The 20,102-nt window shown below is 44.0% G+C and overlaps 1 protein-coding gene across 1 annotated transcript in view; it reads left to right on the plus strand.

The window, feature by feature from the left end:
• Positions 1-988: 988 nt before the first annotated feature.
• Positions 989-20,102, plus strand: part of LOC120048903 (protocadherin-11 X-linked-like) — a 41,357-nt gene continuing 22,243 nt past the window's right edge. Inside the window, exons 1-2 of the mRNA XM_038995220.1 lie at positions 989-1,528; positions 16,493-18,979. Coding sequence (XP_038851148.1) covers positions 989-1,528; positions 16,493-18,979 — 3,027 coding nt within the window. The remainder of the gene's footprint in view (positions 1,529-16,492; positions 18,980-20,102) is intronic.

Here is a 20,102-nt window from a genome sequence, read left to right on the forward strand (position 1 = left end):
TCTAATCTATGGTTCTGCATTAAAATGAAGGTTATTGCACACGCAGTAACACCTATCCACCCCACTGGAAGATGGATGTAGTCTGCGTCCTAAATAGTACCATAGCCCATATATAGTACACATACTGTATATAGTACTTTAGACCAGGGCCAAATCTTAGTCGGTTTCCCATGTTTCCTGCTCGTAACGATCTGACTGATTCCCAAAATGCATATCTTTCAAACTCGATGACACCGCAAGGTCATCTCATGTACCAAACGTAATGCCTCACACTAGCTAAACTCATCAAAAAACATTCATACAAGTTTGTGTATCGACTACGCCAATGATGATCTCCTCTGATTCACGCACACACACACACACACACACACACACACACACACACACACACACACACACACACACACACACACACACACACACACACACACACACACACACACACACACACACACACACCCTCCCTGCGATGAAAATATGAATTGGTTGATTACTACAATGTAACGGATTGATGGAATACGGCAACTAATAACCTGTTCGTGTCTTTGTGTTCAACGGGGTGTCGTCAAAGGTTAATTGTGTAAAATGTCTGTTAATTTGTCTCAAAGAAATTGGAGGGATGCAGGCTCAGATCTAGTTAGGTTGATAGGTCAAGTTCAACCCTCTCCATAAGGGAGAATCATACTAATTACAGTCAGAATACATGGGTCGTTTGGAATGAAACCCTCTTCCCTAAATAGTGCACGATTTTTGATCATAGAGCTCTGGTCAAAAAGTTGTGCACTATACAGGGAATAGGGTGCCAAAAAGTAGTGCGCTATACAGCGAATAGGGTGCCCTTTTCAGACGTAACCTGTGTGTCATGTAACTTTTGCAGAGACATGACTCTTTCTCTTTCCCTCTCTCTGTCTCTCTCCCTCTTTCTCGCTCTCTACCCCAGTGACAGAGTTGCAGCTTTAAGAAAAAAATACTCCCACCCTCTCTGATTATGGACTTAGCAGGTCAAGCTCATGTGCTGGTGGTGTTACTCACCTGCCTGGTCTTGCTGTCCTGGGCCCAAGAGAAGGACTACACGGTGAGAGAGGAGCAGCCCGAGAATGTTCGCATCGGGAACCTACGGAAGGACTTGGACCTGAACCTTGACCCTGACTTCAAGCTGTCCTCGCCACTGCAGTTCAAGCCCGTCTACAAAACGGGCGATGTGCCTTTGGTGAGGGTAGAGGCCAACACCGGGGAGATCTTCACCACGGCTCATCGTATCGACCGAGAGAAGCTCTGCTCGGGAGTATTCAACAAGAAGCGCTGCTTCTACGAGATCGAAGTAGCCGTTCTGCCCGACGAGATCTTCCGTCTGGTTAAGATCCGGTTCCTGATTGAGGACATCAATGACAACGCTCCACTCTTCCAGTCCACCGTAATAAACATTTCCATCCCAGAGAACACTGCCATCAACACCCGGTACCCCGTGCCCTCTGCATTTGACCCAGATGTGGGGATCAATGGGATCCAACACTATGAACTTGTCAAGGTGAGCTCACACTTCTCTCTATCAGTATCGAGTGACTGTCACTGCTTGTGTGCTTGACATGAAGATCAATAGTTTCTATTCTTAAGAATTATTTGTTTTCATCTTTATTTGTTGGAAAAACAGTTACACAAATTGTTAACACCAGAAGATTGTCAACTGTGGCATTTAACGCTAGCTTAAATCATTTTAAATATTCTATAATTCAAAATTCCATAAAAGACAGGGTAGATGTATTAGGTACTAACTAGCTACATACAGTACCACCCCTCCCAGTATCACTGCTGTTCGCCTGCATTTAGTTGAACCTATAAGGCTGTGTGTTAGTAGAGCTGTTCTTTGTAGTTAGACTTTATGGGCCACGTTTTCACGCTTAAATCAGAACAGAGCCTTAGGCCGCCATGTAACCACCATGCTTTCTTTGAAAAGGCTTTATGTCATTATGTGTAGCAAGTGAAAAGCAAGGTGTAGTTTTGCTATGAACCATAACAACAAAAGTCCCTCTAGGAAATTGCAGACGCAGCATATCCCTCCAATTTCTATGAAAAAAGGTTAAATGTCGGGAATATTGTAGATTATTGCCGAGAAAAGGACCGTACTGTATTATGCTAATAAGTGCCTCATGCAGAACCCACCGTTATTTTTATCATCTAATTGATGTTCTATTCAATCGCAGCGCAATATTCTCATTTGCCTTAATGAAGTCGGCCTAAAACCAGAAAGTGGGATAATGTCATGCATTCTCCATTCATAGTCTAGACAATTCTCAATACATCGTGGAGGAAGATGAATATTGCAGATTATCTGAGGCCTGCTTGTGAATTCTAATTCTTACATTTTTTGAGAGAAGATATAGCACACCATTTGCTATGCGGGGGGGGGGGGGGGGGCACTAAACACACGTAAAGGCAGTAGCAGATAGTCTTCTATAACAAGCATCTACATGAAAAGGTTGCTTTGGAAAGGTTGTCTCATCTCGGTGACACGATGATGTTTTTTGGGAGCTCGATGTGAGATGATAATGAGACAAGTCACAGGTTGTCTCGTATTAAGTTTGCTTTGTGTGAAAATTAACAGTTTCCTTGCTGCTCATGTCTGACTTGATTACCAATTTGCATTTTGAATGAGTTATTTCTGCGCCAAAGCCTCCCCCGCTGAAACGTCCTGAATTGTTCATGCCTGGAAAATGACCAGCCAAATGTTTGGCACATAGCAATGATGATGATCTCCAGTCATTCCCATCACCCTTTCATGACTGTTATCTCCTCTCATGTATATTATTGCTGTTTCATATCCTTGCCTCATTTTTTATTTTATTTTATATTTCCTATCCTTGCTTTTTTTCTCTCTCTCTCGTTTATTTAAATTCAGTTCCGTATCTTATCTTCCTTGGGGAAATATGTCTGTTTTGTATTTTCTATCCATCCGTTTCATTCAAAAGAGGTTTTCTGAAAAGCAGTCCATAAACATAAATACAACATAGAGGTACAGTACCCAGGAGGACATTAATTCAAGTGAATTTTAGAAGTGCACTATACAGTCTCAGATACAGGGCATAGTTTAGTTCTTTTGGGGTTTGTGCGAGCATTCCTAGAATAGCTGCTGGTCTTTAATCCACCCCTTGGACTATCTTTGTATGGTCCTCAGAGATTTGTCTTGGAGCTCCGTACAGAATAATAGTTTACTACCACAGTGATCCTGTTTTGTCCCTGACATCAAGCTGTAACTGCTACCATTGTGTGTCATCACAGTGATCCTGTTTTGTCCCTGACATCAAGCTGGAACTGCTACCATTGTGTGTCATCACAGTGATCCTGTTTTGTCCCTGACATCAAGCTGTAACTGCTACCATTGTGTGTCATCACAGTGATCCTGTTTTGTCCCTGACATCAAGCTGTAACTGCTACCATTGTGTGTCATCACAGTGATCCTGTTTTGTCCCTAACATCAAGCTGTAACTGCTACCATTGTGTGTCATCACAGTGATCCTGTTTTGTCCCTGACATCAAGCTGTAACTGCTACCATTGTGTGTCATCACAGTGATCCTGTTTTGTCCCTGACATCAAGCTGTAACTGCTACCATTGTGTGTCATCACAGTGATCCTGTTTTGTCCCTGACATCAAGCTGTAACTGCTACCATTGTGTGTCATCACAGTGATCCTGTTTTGTCCCTGACATCAAGCTGTAACTGCTACCATTGTGTGTCATCACAGTGTTCCTGTTTTGTCCCTGACATCAAGCTGTAACTGCTACCATTGTGTGTCATCACAGTGATCCTGTTTTGTCCCTGACATCAAGCTGGAACTGCTACCATTGTGTGTCATCACAGTGATCCTGTTTTGTCCCTGACATCAAGCTGGAACTGCTACCATTGTGTGTCATCACAGTGATCCTGTTTTGTCCCTGACATCAAGCTGGAACTGCTACCATTGTGTGTCATCACAGTGATCCTGTTTTGTCCCTGACATCAAGCTGTAACTGCTACCATTGTGTGTCATCACAGTGATCCTGTTTTGTCCCTGACATCAAGCTGTAACTGCTACCATTGTGTGTCATCACAGTAGACCAGTTCTGTCCCCTCAGCTGACAGACATATACTGTAGGCTAGCTGATATTAGAAAGGACAGATGAGAAATGACAGCCACCTTAATTCAAAACCAGGTTGGCTCTGTCTTTTCATATGGAGGGCTAATACACAATAACATCCCATATAGTCTGTTTGATATCACACATAATGGTCAGTAACCCTTTACTTGAAAGTGGTATAGGCCTAAAATAAGGCATCTATAACACCTTTATGAAACCAGTAATGCCACCTTAATAATAAGTGTTGCAGTATGATCCATAGCAACCTTTTAATTATGGGATTCTAAAATGGAATGTTTACCATTAGCAGCGTCAGTGGTGGTACTGCTACGTAGTCTTGGAATGACGCAAAGGTATTCTAAGAACACGTCCAAGGTCAGGGGAAAGTAATACCATGCATGGATGCAGGAGTCTCTTCCGTCAGGAACAGATTTTATCACTTAAAGCGTACCTCTTTACAGGTTCCTCCTCAGGCCCTGACTGTGTCGCAAACGGCACCCTATTCCATATAGGTTTCTGGTCAAAAGTAGTGCACTATATAGGGAATAGGGTGCCATTTGAGACATTGACCGTGTGTGGCAGGTCAGGCTCAAGGGATATCGGTATTGATTTTGGTTGTTTTGGGTTCTACACTTCTCCAAATGTTATTTTTCTCCAAGAATTTTAAAGAGATTTGCACCACACTGCAGGAAACCGAATCCTTCCTATTTTGAGGGATTTTCAGTGTGTCTTAACAGCATTTGTTGTGGGCGGGCGTTGTCGGGATCACCTTGTGTAGATCAATATCCTGCTATATGAGAGCCAGATAAACTTGGTGTTGAGAGAAAGAGGAAGTCTTTATTTTGTTGTGTGGATTTGGAGCAACAACTCATCTTTGTTTAAAAATGTTTACATCTAACTTGTTTGCCTGGCTATTATGAGCAGATGGTAGAACAATTAGGTTCTGCCTGTCATAGAAAACAAAGAGAAATGTTGAAAATGTGTAACGCCAGAGTTTATATATACTGTATGTTCATTTACAGATGCCAGTTATGCCGTAATACTGCAATAGATTCAACATGTTGGAGCGCTCTCTTCAAATCACTCAAATTGGCATTTCATAATTGATTAATGTTCTTCGTTGGATGCTGCTTGCTGCAGAATGGACAATTAAACAAAGAGCTCAGCTAGCTAACTGCCTGTGTTCAGCTCACTGCATGTGTTCAGCTCACTGCCTGTGTTCAGCTCACTGCCTGTGTTCAGCTCACTGCATGTGTTCAGCTCACTGCCTGTGTTCAGCTCACTGCATGTGTTCAGCTCACTGCCTGTGTTCAGCTCACTGTCAAGCTCTTCCAGTTTTCATTTGTTTCTGATTTTGACACATTATCTTCCGCCAGAGGTTGACAAGAGGAAACAAACAATTCTGTGCTGGTTTTGTCTAAATGATATGCATCAGATCATGGCCAGTGGCAAGGGAGACTTCCATCAGTATTGTATAAAAGGGATGTTATAGCCAATGATAAATAGCCTAGCCCGTCGGCCCATCCACCACCATTAGCATAGCTATGAAAGGCTGATATATTCAAAGCACCATCCCAGTCTCCTCTAGGTTTAATCAGGTCATCAACGTGATTCAATCCCAGTCTCCAGGTTTAATCAGGTCATCAACGTGATTCAATCCCAGTCTCCAGGTTTAATCAGGTCATCAACGTGATTCAATCCCAGTCTCCTCTAGATTTAATCAGGTCATCAACGTGATTCAATCCCAGTCTCCTCTAGATTTAATCAGGTCATCAACGTGATTCAATCCCAGTCTCCAGGTTTAATCAGGTCATCAACGTGATTCAATCCCAGTCTCCTCTAGGTTTAATCAGGTCATCAACATATTTCAATCCCAGTCTCCTCTAGGTTTAATCCCAGTCTCCTCTAGGTTTAATCAGGTCATCAACGTGATTTAATCCCAGTCTCCTTTAGATTTAATCAGGTCATCAACGTGATTCAATCCCAGTCTCCTCTAGATTTAATCAGGTCATCAACGTGATTCAATTCCAGTCTCCTCTAGATTTAATCAGGTCATCAACGTGATTCAATCCCAGTCTCCTCTAGATTTAATCAGGTCATCAACGTGATTCAATCCCAGTCTCCTCTAGATTTAATCAGGTCATCAACGTGATTCAATCCCAGTCTCTAGGTTTAATCAGGTCATCAACGTGATTCAATCCCAGTCTCCAGGTTTAATCAGGTCATCAACGTGATTCAATCCCAATCTCCTCTAGATTTAATCAGGTCATCAACGTGATTTAATCCCAGTCTCCTCTAGATTTAATCAGGTCATCAACGTGATTCAATCCCATTCTCCTCTAGGTTTAATCAGGTCATCAACGTGATTTAATCCCAGTCTCCTCTAGATTTAATCAGGTCATCAACGTGATTTAATCCCAGTCTCCTCTAGATTTAATCAGGTCATCAACGTGATTCAATCCCAGTCTCCTCTAGGTTTAATCAGGTCATCAACGTGATTCAATCCCAGTCTCCTCTAGATTTAATCAGGTCATCAACGTGATTCAATCCCATTCTCCTCTAGGTTTAATCAGGTCATCAACGTGATTCAATCCCAGTCTCCTCTAGATTTAATCAGGTCATCAACATATTTCAATCCCAGTCTCCTCTAGGTTTAATCAGGTCATCAACCGGATTCAATCCCAGTCTCCTCTAGGTTTAATCAGGTCATCAACGTGATTCAATCCCAATCTCCTCTAGATTTAATCAGGTCATCAACGTGATTCAATCCCAGTCCCCTCTAGATTTAATCAGGTCATCAACGTGATTCAATCCCAGTCTCCTCTAGGTTTAATCAGGTCATCAACGTGATTCAATCCCAGTCTCCTCTAGGTTTAATCAGGTCATCAACGTGATTCAATCCCAGTCTCCTCTAGATTTAATCAGGTCATCAACGTGATTTAATCCCAGTCTCCTCTAGATTTAATCAGGTCATCAACGTGATTCAATCCCAGTCTCCTCTAGATTTAATCAGGTCATCAACGTGATTCAATCCCATTCTCCTCTAGGTTTAATCAGGTCATCAACGTGATTCAATCCCAGTCTCCTCTAGATTTAATCAGGTCATCAACATATTTCAATCAGGTCGTCTCCTCTAGGTTTAATCAGGTCATCAACGTGATTCAATCCCAGTCTCCTCTAGATTTAATCAGGTCATCAACGTGATTCCATTCCAGTCTCCTCTAGATGTAATCAGGTCATCAACGTGATTCAATCCCAGTCTCCTCTAGATTTAATGAGGTCATCAACACGATTCAAAGATACATCAGATGACAATCTGAAACATTGAAAGAGTCTGCAGTGAGGCGATTTCAGTTAGCCGCCACCAATATCAGCCAACTGCGGCTCTACATCATTGTTTGCTACTGAGATGGAACGTTTGATTGTTGTGATTGGACGACTAATATCATTGGACGACTAATATCATTGGACGACTAATATCATTGGACGACTAATATCATTGGACGACTAATATCATTGACAAGATGTTATATATCTACATAAATGTTTAATTTATAGATCTCTACACATACACTATTTACAAAAGTATGTGGACACCCCTTCAACTTAGTCGATTCGGCTAGTTCAACCACACCCATTTATGACAGGGGTATAAAATTGAGCACACAGCCATGCATTCTCCATCGAAAAACATTGGCAGTAGAATGGCCTTACTGAAGAGCTCAGTGATTTTCAACGTGGCACTGTCATTGGATGCCACCTTTCAAACAAGTCAGATAGGCAAATTTCTGCCCTGCTAGACCTGCCCCGGTCAACTGTAAGTGCTGTTAATGTGAAGTGAAAATATCTAGGAGCAACAATGGCTCAGCTCCAAAGTGGTAGGCCACACAACCTCGCGGAACATGACCGCTGAGTGCTGAAGCGCGTAGAGTGTAAAAATGTTCTGTCCTTGGTTACAAAACTCACTACTGAGTTCCAAACTACCTCTGGAAGCAACGTCAGCACAAGAACTGTTCGCTGGTAGCTTCATGAAATGGGTTACCATGGCCGAGCAGCCACACACAAACCTTAGATTACCATGCCAAGCATCGGCTGGAGCGGTGTAAAGCTTGCCTCCATTGGACTCTGGAGCAGTGGAAATGCGTTCTCTGGAGTGATGAATCACGCTTCACCATCTGGCAGTCTGACAGACGAATCTGGGTTTGGCGGATGTCAGGAGAACGCTACCTACCCCAATGCATAGTGGCAACTGTAAAGTTTGGTGGAGGAGGAATCCTGGTCTGGTGCTGTTTTCATGGTTCGGGCTAGGCCCCTTAGTTCCAGTGAAGGGGAATCTTAACGCACCTGCATACAATGACATTTTAGACGATTCTGTGCTTCCAACTTTGTGGCAACAGTTTGGGGAAGGCCCTTTCCTGTTTCAGCATGACAATGCCCCCGTGCACAAAGCGAGGTCCATACAGAAATTGTTTGTCGAGATTGGTGTGGAAGAACTTGACTGGCCTGCACCGAGCCCTGATCTCAACCCCATTGAGCACCTTTGTGATAGGAACAATGACTGCTAGCCAAGCCTAATTGCCCAACATCAGAGCCTGTCCTCACTAATGCTCTTTTGGCTGAATGCAAGCAAGTCCCCGCAGTAATGCTCCAACATCTAGTGGAAATCCTTCCCAGAAGAGTGGAGGCTGTTGTGGCAGCAAAGGGGGGACCAACTCCATATTAATGCCCATGATTTTGGAAGGAGATGTTCGACGTGCAGGTGTCCACATACTTTTTGGCTTGTAGTATATATCTTGTCAAAAGCGCAACGTGATTGCAAAAGAGACAGGTTGTAGTGTCTGACTGAAAAACGGACAATATTGTTGTTTGAATTTGCGGGATATGGGACAAATGGCCAAAATACGGGACATGTGGTCACCCTATGAATTGAAGAGGGCAGTCCATGAGTGCTGACCGAAGGATATCAAGGATCTGGAAAGTGTCTGTGGAAGAATGGACTCCATCCCAATGTGTTCTCCAATCTCATAAATTATTATAGAAAAATGTTCAGTGCATTCATCCTTGCAAGAGGAGAAAATATGGGTGGCAAATATATTTAAACCTAGATTTTGGGAAAAAAAATAAACATTACTTGTTAAACAAAATCTCTAGATATATGATCCCTATATTTTGTTTGATGGCACATAGCCTTAAGCTTCACGGTTTGTTTTCGTATTGTTTACTGTGTTGTTGGCGACATCCACTATTAAAAGTATGTACGCTTACCACGCTGCACCTTGGTCTCATCCTTCCGACGACACCCATGACAGAACTTCCCACCACCAAAGGACCAAGCAGCGTGGTAGAGAGGACTCCTGGACATGGGAGGAGATCCTGGATGGTAAGGGACCTTGGAGGCAGGCTGGGGAGTATCGCCGTCCAAGGGAGGAACTGGAGGCAGCTAAGGTGGAGCGGCAGCGTTATGAGGGAACACGGCTGGCAAGGAAGCCCGAGAGGCAGCCCCCCAAAAAATGTTTTGCGGGGCACACGGGGAGTGTGGCTGAGTCAGGTTGGAGACCTGAGCCAACTCCCCGTGCTTACCGTGGCGAGCATGTGACTAGTCAGGCCCCGTGCTATGGGGTGATGCGCACTGTGTCTCGGTTGAGCATTCACAGGCCGGTGTGCTCGGTGCCAGCGTCCCGCATTTGCCGGGTGGAAGTGGGCATCCAGCCAGAATGGGTTGTGCCAGCTCTGCGCTCGAGACCGCCAGTGCGCCTCCATGGCCCAGTGTATCCTGTGCCTCGGCCAAGGAAGAACCTTCCTGTATGTCTCCCCAGCCTGGTGAGTCCTGTGCCTGCTCCCAGAGCCTGGCCTCCTGTGTGTCTCTCCACTCCAGAGACGGCCTCCAGCCCGGAGCCTCCAGAGACGGTCTCCAGCCCGGAGCCTCCAGAGACGGTCTCCAGCTCGGAGCCTCCAGACACGTTCTCCAGTCCGGAGCCTCCAGTGATGGTCTCCAGTCCCTCCAGCGACGGCCTCCAGTCCGGGGCCTCCAGCGAGGGTGCCCAGTCCGGGGCCCGCAACGAGGGTGCCCAGTCCGGGGCCCGCAACGAGGGTGCCCAGTCCGGGGCCCGCTACGAGGGTCCCCAGTCCGGGGTTGGCGGCGAGGGTCCCTGCACCAGAGGTGCCACCAAAGTGGGGTGAGCCAGCAGGGTCTGCGTCCCGCACCTGAGCCGCCGCTGCGGATAGATGCCCACCCAGACCCTCCCCTATAGGTTTAGGTTTTGTGGCCGGAGTCCGCACCTTTGGGGTGGGGGGGTAATGTCACGCCCTGACCTTAGAGTTCCTTTCTATGTCTCTTTTTGGTTTGGTCAGGGTTTGATTTGGGGTGGACATTCTATGTTTTGTTTTTCTATTAATTTCTATTTCTAGGTTTTTGCCGGGTATGGTTCTCAATCAGGGACAGCTGTCTATCGTTGTCTCTGATTGGGAACCATACTTAGGTATTTTTTTTCCACCTGTCATTGTGGGAAGTTAACTTTGTTTGATGGCACATAGCCTTAAGCATCACTGTTTGTTTTGGTATTGTTTACTGTTTTGTTGGTGACATCTACTATTAAAAGTATGTATGCTCACCACGCTGCACCTTGGTCTCATCCTTCCGACGACACCCGTGACAAGATGAATGCTTCATCACCATGGTTTAGGAGTCCAGTCTGGATGAAGCTGAAGTATCTGCTTTCTTTTTAAACTGTACAGTTTTGTATTTTATTTAAAGGTTATTGTCACTGCACCTTAGGGCCCAGTGATTCATATTCTTAACCTTTTCTACAGTAAGTTTGCTTGCCCTAAATGTTATCACAAACCAACAGCCTAATTTGAATTCACTGAAGTAAAAATAAACAGCCATTATAGATAGTTAGTTATAGCTCTCTGAAACTGATTGAAATGCTCTAAATGTGTGACAATGAGACAGAGGTGGGGAATAATCTGTCTGGCTCATAAATCATCTTTAGGAGCACCTATGACATTGACTGGATGGAAGCACAGTGCCAAAGTCCCAGATACTAAAGTCTATACTAAGATTTAACAACCATATTGTATGAAGGGCCAATATGTTATGATTCACTGTATTGCAGAGGTAAAATCACTCCTATGAATTTCATCAAAGTCGTAGTACAGTTATTTTAATGTCAGCTTGGTCAATGGTCAAATCGTTACTCACTAAACAAATGTGGAGTTCTTAGTAATTACTACTTCATGTTTAAAGAATCACTCCATGAATATACATCTTATACTAGAACTCATCTTCCACTAGAACTCATCTTCTTCTAGAACTCATCTTCTACAGAACTCATCTCCTTCTAGAACTCATCTTCTACAGAACTCATCTCCTTCTAGAACTAATCTTCTTCTAGAGCTCATCTTCTACTAGAACTCATCTTCTTCTAGAACTCATCTTCTACTAGAACTCATCTTCTACAGAACTCGTCTTCTACTAGAACTCGTCTTCTACTAGAACTCGTCTTCTACTAGAACTCGTCTTCTACTAGAACTCGTCTTCTACTAGAACTCATCTTCTACTAGAACTCGTCTCCATCTAGAACTCATCTTCTACTAGAACTCATCTTCTTCTAGAACTCATCTTCCTCGAACTCGTCTACTACTAGAACTCGTCTTCCACTAGAACTCGTCTTCCACTAGAACTCGTCTTCCACTAGAACTCGTCTTCCTCTAGAACTCGTCTTCCTCTAGAGCTCGTCTTCTTCTAGAACTCGTCTCCTACTAGAACTCATCTCCTACTAGAACTCATCTCCTACTAGAACACATCTCCTACTAGAACTCATCTCCTTCTAGAACTCATCTCCTTCTAGAACTCATCTCTTTCTAGAACTCATCTTCTACTAGAACTCATCTTCTACAGAACTCATCTTCTACTAGAACTCGTCTCCATCTAGAACTCATCTTCTACTAGAACTCGTCTTCTACTAGAACTCATCTTCTAATAGAACTCATCTCCTTCTAGAACTCATCTTCTTCTAGAACTCATCTCTTTCTAGAACTCATCTTCTACTAGAACTCATCTTCTACAGAACTCATCTTCTACTAGAACTCGTCTCCATCTAGAACTCGTCTTCTACTAGAACTCGTCTTCTACTAGAACTCGTCTTCTACTAAAACTCATCTTCTAGAACTCATCTTCTACTAGAACTCATCTTCTACTAGAACTCATCTCCTTCTAGAACTCATCTCCTTCTAGAACTCATCTTCTTCTAGAACTCATCTTCTACTAGAACTCATCTCTTTCTAGAACTCATCTTCTACTAGAACTCATCTTCTACAGAACTCATCTTCTACTAGAACTCGTCTCCTACTAGAACTCATCTCCTACTAGAACTCATCTCCTACTAGAACACATCTCCTACTAGAACTCATCTCCTTCTAGAACTCATCTCCTTCTAGAACTCATCTCTTTCTAGAATTCATCTCCTTCTAGAACTCATCTCCTTCTAGAACTCATCTTCTACTAGAACTCATCTTCTACAGAACTCATCTTCTTCTAGAACTCATCTTCTTCTAGAACTCGTCTTCTACTAGAACTCATCTTCTACTAGAACTCATCTTCTACTAGAACTCGTCTCCATCTAGAACTCATCTTCTACAGAACTCGTCTTCTACTAGAACTCGTCTTCTACTAGAACTCATCTTCTACTAGAACTCGTCTCCATCTAGAACTCATCTTCTACTAGAACTCATCTTCTTCTAGAACTCATCTTCCTCGAACTCGTCTTCCACTAGAACTCGTCTTCCACTAGAACTCGTCTTCCTCTAGAACTCGTCTTCCTCTAGAGCTCGTCTTCTTCTAGAACTCGTCTCCTACTAGAACTCATCTCCTACTAGAACTCATCTCCTACTAGAACACATCTCCTACTAGAACTCATCTTCTTCTAGAACTCGTCTTCTACTAGAACTCATCTTCTACTAGAACTCATCTTCTTCTAGAACTCAGTGTTATTGGAAGGTCATTATTCTTGCTGTCCAGTCGTGTATATAGTTTATAGCTACTCGCCATAAAGTAACCATCCTCATTCAGGCAGCGGTGCTTTTGGCTCTTCTTAAGGGACTTCTGTCATTTGGCAGTGCTTCAGACCGGCGACAATATTCACATCAAGTGAAACCCCAACACCAACAACAACCCTGTGTCTCTACTGCAGCTACCAGGACATAGTATTGGCCTCCTTCTTCCCTCTACCATGGTCCTTACTATATTGGTACAGGAACTATACTGGTTCTAAACATACTGGGTAGTCAAATGAACACATTTGGTCTAAATTGTACCGTTCACAGTCAGAATGTATGTATCTTCACCATAAAAGCTCATACACTTTTATGGTGAAGGTTATAGACGGAGGGCAACCACCCAGCACTTCATACGCCAAGGTCACCATAAACGTTGTGGATGTCAATGACAATCGGCCCGTTTTTGTTATCCCCTCATCCAACTACTCTTACGATCTGGTCCAGTCTACCACCAGCCCTGGGTCTGTGGTCACCAGGGTGTTCGCTATAGACAATGACACTGGCATGAATGCTGAGCTACAGTACAGCATCATTGGGGGATCACCAAGAGGGCTGTTTGCCATAGACAAAACAACTGGTAATATAACTCTGCAGGAGAAGATAGTCTCAGCCGATCAGTATGTACTAGAACTCGTCTTCTACTAGAACTCGTCTTCTACTAGAACTCATCTTCTACTAGAACTCGTCTTCTACTAGAACTCGTCTTCTACTAGAAATTGTCTTCTACTAGAACTCATCTTCTTCTAGAACTCATCTTCTACTAGAACTCATCTTCTACTAGAACTCATCTTCTACTAGAACTCGTCTCCATCTAGAACTCATCTTCTACAGAACTCGTCTTCTACTAGAACTCGTCTTCTACTAGAACTCATCTTCTACTAGAACTCGTCTCCATCTAGAACTCATCTTCTACTAGAACTCATCTTCTTCTAGAACTCATCTTCCTCGAACTCGTCTTCCACTAGAACTCGTCTTCCACTAGAACTTGTCTTCCTCTAGAACTCGTCTTCCTCTAGAGCTCGTCTTCTTCTAGAACTCGTCTCCTACTAGAACTCATCTCCTACTAGAACTCATCTTCTTCTAGAACTCATCTTCTACTAGAACTCATCTTCTTCTAGAACTCATCTTCTTCTAGAACTCGTCTTCTACTAGAACTCATCTTCTTCTAGAACTCAGTGTTATTGGAAGGTCATTATTCTTGCTGTCCAGTCGTGTATATAGTTTATAGCTACTCGCCATAAAGTAACCATCCTCATTCAGGCAGCGGTGCTTTTGGCTCTTCTTAAGGGACTTCTGTCATTTGGCAGTGCTTCAGACCGGCGACAATATTCACATCAAGTGAAACCCCAACACCAACAACAACCCTGTGTCTCTACTGCAGCTACCAGGACATAGTATTGGCCTCCTTCTTCCCTCTACCATGGTCCTTACTCTATTGGTACAGGAACTATACTGGTTCTAAACATACTGGGTAGTCAAATGAACACATTTGGTCTAAATTGTACCGTTCACAGTCAGAATGTATGTATCTTAATCTGGTTTCATAGCTGTGCCTAGACAGAGTAATCTCTTCCAACATTATGTGCTGCATGAAGCTTATCTCTTTAAAGAGACTGTTTTTTCTTGTTTTAGCATGAAACTGCTTCTGACTGAAAGACCTTCAAAGACCCTCTTTGTTTCTTAAAATGCATGGGTCTCATTTAGGTTCTTAGGTATCTCTCTCTCTCTCGCTCTCTCGCTCTCTCTAAATCATAACGATGGCAAATATGCCAGGACCCATCTTTACCGCATAGCTGATCTGTAATCATAAATATTAGTGCTACATTTTTGTGGGGAAGGCAATTACTTTGAACAGTCAGAGTCAGTTTCTCATGGGGATTACATGCATTTGTTTTCATTTTCCTCGGGCATCACTGTGGCCTACTGATTTGGTACTCCTTGGGTGAAAAGCTTTTTAATGTGGAGTCTCTCTGTCTCTTTAGTCTATGGTGGTATTGCAGTGCATTTAAATAGGCTATCTCTATGGCTTCCCTTTCAACTGTCTCTCTCACATATGAACTTGACATTTTGTGAGCTGTCTCCCCTTTTCCAAAGTAAACGCAAGATAGTAGGGTAAAATGGAATACAATGTTACTTAAAGCAGAGGAGTTGCACTGAGGAGGGCAGAGGGCTAAAACAAGTACTTAATTAAAAAGCACCGGGAGATTTCCAAGAGGGTAGTGTTACTTTGTTATCTGAAATGGATGGTCAGCATATAGTACAAGAAGAATCTGCTGAAGGGTGGCAGTGAGCGTACAGTACTGTACTATAATAGTTATTGAATATGACTCCAATATAATTGCATTCCAAGGACCCTTGATCATGGTTTGATGTCATTGTGTGTCATTGGTCTTCTGTTATATGTGTACATTCCATCTGTCAGTTTCTTGTTTTTAAAATAGATTTATTGAAGATTTTTAGAAAAGCGCTAACGCTTCACCAATTGCCTTTTTTGGTTATGGGCATAACTGTTTAACTCACTGTCAGCATCCATTGTTTACATAGGCCTAAGTATTTTCTTAATACACTGATATTTTCCAACTGTATTTAGCAAATATTCTGAGGACATTTTCCATTTTTCTAATACGCAGTGGTGTAAAGTACTTAAGTAAAAATACTTTAATGCACTACTTACTTTTTTTTGGGGGGGGTATCTGTACTTTACTATTTATATTGTTGACTACTTTTACTTTACTACATTCCTAAAGAAATTAATATACTTTGTATTCCATACATTTTCTCTGACACCAAAAAGTCATTGTTATTTGTTACTTGTTAATCAAATACTTTTAGACTTTTACTCAAATTGTATTTTACTGGGTGACTTTCACTTTTACTTTCGTATTTTTAAATAAAGATATCTTTACTTTTACTCAAGTATGGCAGCTGGGTGCTTTTTTCCACCACTGCTAATACAATTAAAGCACTTTCACCCCAAAGTGTTTTGCTGCAGTGAGAGCAAACATCTGTTGAAACTAAAACAAACCACAGCTTATTTGTGTTGATTCTGGAAACCAGCTGTGTGAGTCTAGCGCCAGCTTACAAGACCACTAGTAGGCTATTGCAGTGTATGACATGTCATATAAGATAGTAGTGTTCAGGTGAAATGCATGTGAAATTCCCAGAAATCAAGTTATGAATGCATACGTCCCCACAATGATGAATAACTAAGCAATTAGTAACATACTCCAGGATGTACAGGACAGAACAGTAGTTTCATGTAGTCCAGTAAAATATGACTAAAACTCACAAACTATCTCTCTTCTTCTCCCTGTCTATACAGAGTGTAAGTGAGTTTGGCCTAGACATCATCGAGACCCCAGAGGGAGACAGATGGCCTCAGCTGATCGTCCAGCAGAGCCTGGACCGCGAGCAGAAGGACACCTTCGTCATGAAGATCAAGGTGGAGGACGGAGGAACGCCACCCAAGTCCAGCACGGCCATCCTCCAGGTCACCATCTCCGACGTCAACGACAATCGGCCGGTCTTCAAGGACAGTGAGGTGGAGGTGAACATCCCCGAGAACGCCCCCATAGGAACCTCCGTCACCCAGCTCCACGCCACGGACGCAGACCTCGGCTCCAACGCCCAGATCCACTTCTCCTTCTCCAACCAGATCTCCTCATCCACCAAGAGGCATTTTTCCATAGACAGCACCACCGGGCTGATCACTGTTAAGCAGCCCTTAGACAGAGAAGCCGCTCCGGTCCACAAACTCATCGTCCTGGCCAGCGATGGCAGCTCCACCCCCTCCAGAGCTACGGTTATCGTCAACGTAACGGACATTAATGACAACGTTCCGTCCATAGACACTCGGTATATAATGAACCTTGTAAATGGAACGGTTCTACTGTCAGAGAACGCTCCTCTCAACACAAAAATAGCCCTAATTACAGTGACGGACAAGGACTCGGATCTGAACGGCAAAGTGACTTGTTACACTGACCATGACGTTCCTTTCAGGTTAAAGCCAGTCTTTAATGACCAGTTCCTGCTGGAGACTGCGGCCCCCTTAGATTACGAAACAACCAGGGAATATGCAATTAAGATAGTAGCGTCGGATTCAGGGAAGCCTCCTTTGAACACTTCAGCGATGGTTTTAATAAAAATTAAGGACGAGAATGACAACGCTCCCATCTTCCCTCAGCCTGAGATTCAGCTGTCCATACCAGAGAACAATGATCCATCCACGCAGCTCATAAAGATCAGTGCCACGGATGCAGACAGCGGACATAATGCAGAGATTATTTATTCTCTTGGCCCTGACGCGCCTGATGGGTTTAACATAGATAGACGGTCAGGAATCCTCTCCGTTGGCAAACGCCTGGATAGAGAGAAGCAAGAGAAGTATTCGTTCACTGTCATGGCGAGGGACAATGGGTCTACTTCGCTGCAGAGCAATGTCACAGTGAGGTTAATAGTGCAGGACCTCAACGACAACAGCCCAGCTTTCACCCATCCTGAGTATAACTTCTACGTGCCTGAGAACCTGCCTCTGTACGGGACCGTGGGTCTGATCACCGTCACAGATTCTGACGCAGGTGACAACTCTGTCATAACACTGTCCATCCTGAACGGGAAAGACAATTTCCTTATTGATCCCCAGACCGGTGTAATCAAACCCAACCTCACATTTGATAGAGAGCAGCAGAGCTCATACACTTTTATGGTGAAGGCTATAGATGGAGGGCAACCACCCAGCACTTCATACGCCAAGGTCACCATAAACGTTGTGGATGTCAATGACAATCGACCCGTTTTTGTTATTCCCTCGTCCAACTACTCTTACGATCTGGTCCAGTCTACCACCAGCCCTGGGTCTGTGGTCACCAGGGTGTTCGCTATAGACAATGACACTGGCATGAATGCTGAGCTGCAGTACAGCATCATTGGGGGATCACCAAGAGGGCTGTTTGCCATAGACAAAACAACTGGTAATATAACTCTGCAGGAGAAGATAGTCTCAGCCGATCAGGGTTTACACAGGCTAGTGGTGAAAGTCAAAGACCTGGGCCAGCCAGAGTCCTTACACGCAATCGCCCTCATTCACCTGTTCATTAACGAGACTGTATCCAACGCTACGTTCATTCAAGAGCAGCTACGTAAGAGCTTGGAGACTCCATTGGACCGCAACGTGGGAGACAGTGAGGTCACACCCCAAGCCAACGGATACGTGATTGTTGTCATCGCTATTATAGCTGGGACTATGACAGTCATCTTAGTCATTTTCGTGACAGCCTTAGTGCGCTGTCGTCAGACGCCCAGGCACAAAGTGGTGCAGAAGGGCAAGCAGAGCGGCGAGTGGGTGTCGCCCAACCAGGAGAACCGTCAAATCAAGAAGAAAAAGAAGAAAAAGAAGAGATCCCCTAAGAGCCTCCTCTTGAACTTTGTCACCATAGAAGAATCCAAGCCTGATGATGCCAGCCAGGAGCACATTAATGGAACCCTGGACCTGCCTGTGGAGCTAGATGAGCAGACCATGGGGAAATACAACTGGGCCACTACGCCGACCACCTTCAAACCTGACAGTCCAGACTTAGCCAAGCATTACAAGTCTGCCTCCCCCCAGCCAACCTTCCAAATCAAACCAGAGACCCCGATGGCGCCAAATAAACACCACGTGATTCAGGAGCTCCCGCTAGACAACACGTTTGTGGTGGGCTGTGACTCGCACTCCAAGTGCTCCTCCACCAGCTCAGACCCGTACTCGGTCTCAGAGTGCAGCTGTCAGGGGGGATTCAAGACTTCTGGGCAAATCCACACCAGACAGGTAATTCATAACTTATTTTCTAAAGCCACCTACTGTTTCCACTCCCACTCCCCGTACCACTGGCCCTTTGTTGATAAGATGGAGGGTGATGGGTGGCAGCGGGAGGGAGGCGGGAGAATGAACCACACAAAAAGTCACATGTGCATTAATGTCATCAGCATTGAATATTGAGGAAGAATACCTCAGAGAGGAAGTAGTTAACTGAAGTCTGGCCAAGAAACTTCAACCAAATGAAATCTATCTTTACTTCCCAGAAAGAGGAAAAAAACAAAGACAGATTATACCTCCCTTTGCTATCTTGTACTATATGTCTTAAAAAAAAACTTTAACCTTATTTGGGTTAATGTTCCACTTAAAAGTATAATGGAGGCAGTGGAATGGTGGGAACCAGTGTTAAATGAGAATCTTAAGTGAGAAAGGCTGGTGGCAGAGTAATAGCATGCTTGGGGGAGAATCAAGTCAGCCACGCTACTAATTGAACTCTGCACAGCTGTATTTGCTGAGGACCAATGGATTAAAGCAGCTCTAAGCTTTTTTGATTGACACACCTGAAAAAAACTAACATGTCTGACAGACAGAGAAAACCAAACAGAGTCTTTGATTTGACAGTCATCAGCTTAACAGATAAACGTTGGGTTTAATCGGCTGTTCACTTTCCACTGAAATAGTAGGACATGTATCCCCCAAGAGTGCCACTACACTACAGAATAATAAGACCTCATTAAATAATCCCAGATATTGGTTGCGTGCTGGAGATATTAAGTGGCGTCTTTACTGTGGAGGCTCTGAAGGCTTTGTGAGTGTGAGGGAGAGAGCAAAGCAAAAGGCAAAAGCAAGGCTCATTTGAATGCTAGGGTTTGGTCTGAGGCATATGATTCCCTAAGATATGTGCCAAATGCGAAGTGCCCTAAAATATAACAGCAGCCCAGGAAAATATATGTACATCAGAGGTAAGAGGGGTGGAGCAGAGCAGAGTGGGGCGGAGCAAAGAGGGGATGAGCAGAGTGGGGCAGAGCAGAGCAGAGTGGGGCGGTGCAAAGAAGAGCGGTGCAAAGAAGAGCGGGCTGGAGCAGAGCAGAGTGGGGCGGAGCAGAGCAGAGAGGGGCGGAGCAGAGCAGAGAGG

The sequence above is a fragment of the Salvelinus namaycush genome, chromosome 5, assembly GCF_016432855.1.
Source record: "Salvelinus namaycush isolate Seneca chromosome 5, SaNama_1.0, whole genome shotgun sequence".
Classification (NCBI taxonomy): Eukaryota; Metazoa; Chordata; class Actinopteri; order Salmoniformes; family Salmonidae; genus Salvelinus; species Salvelinus namaycush.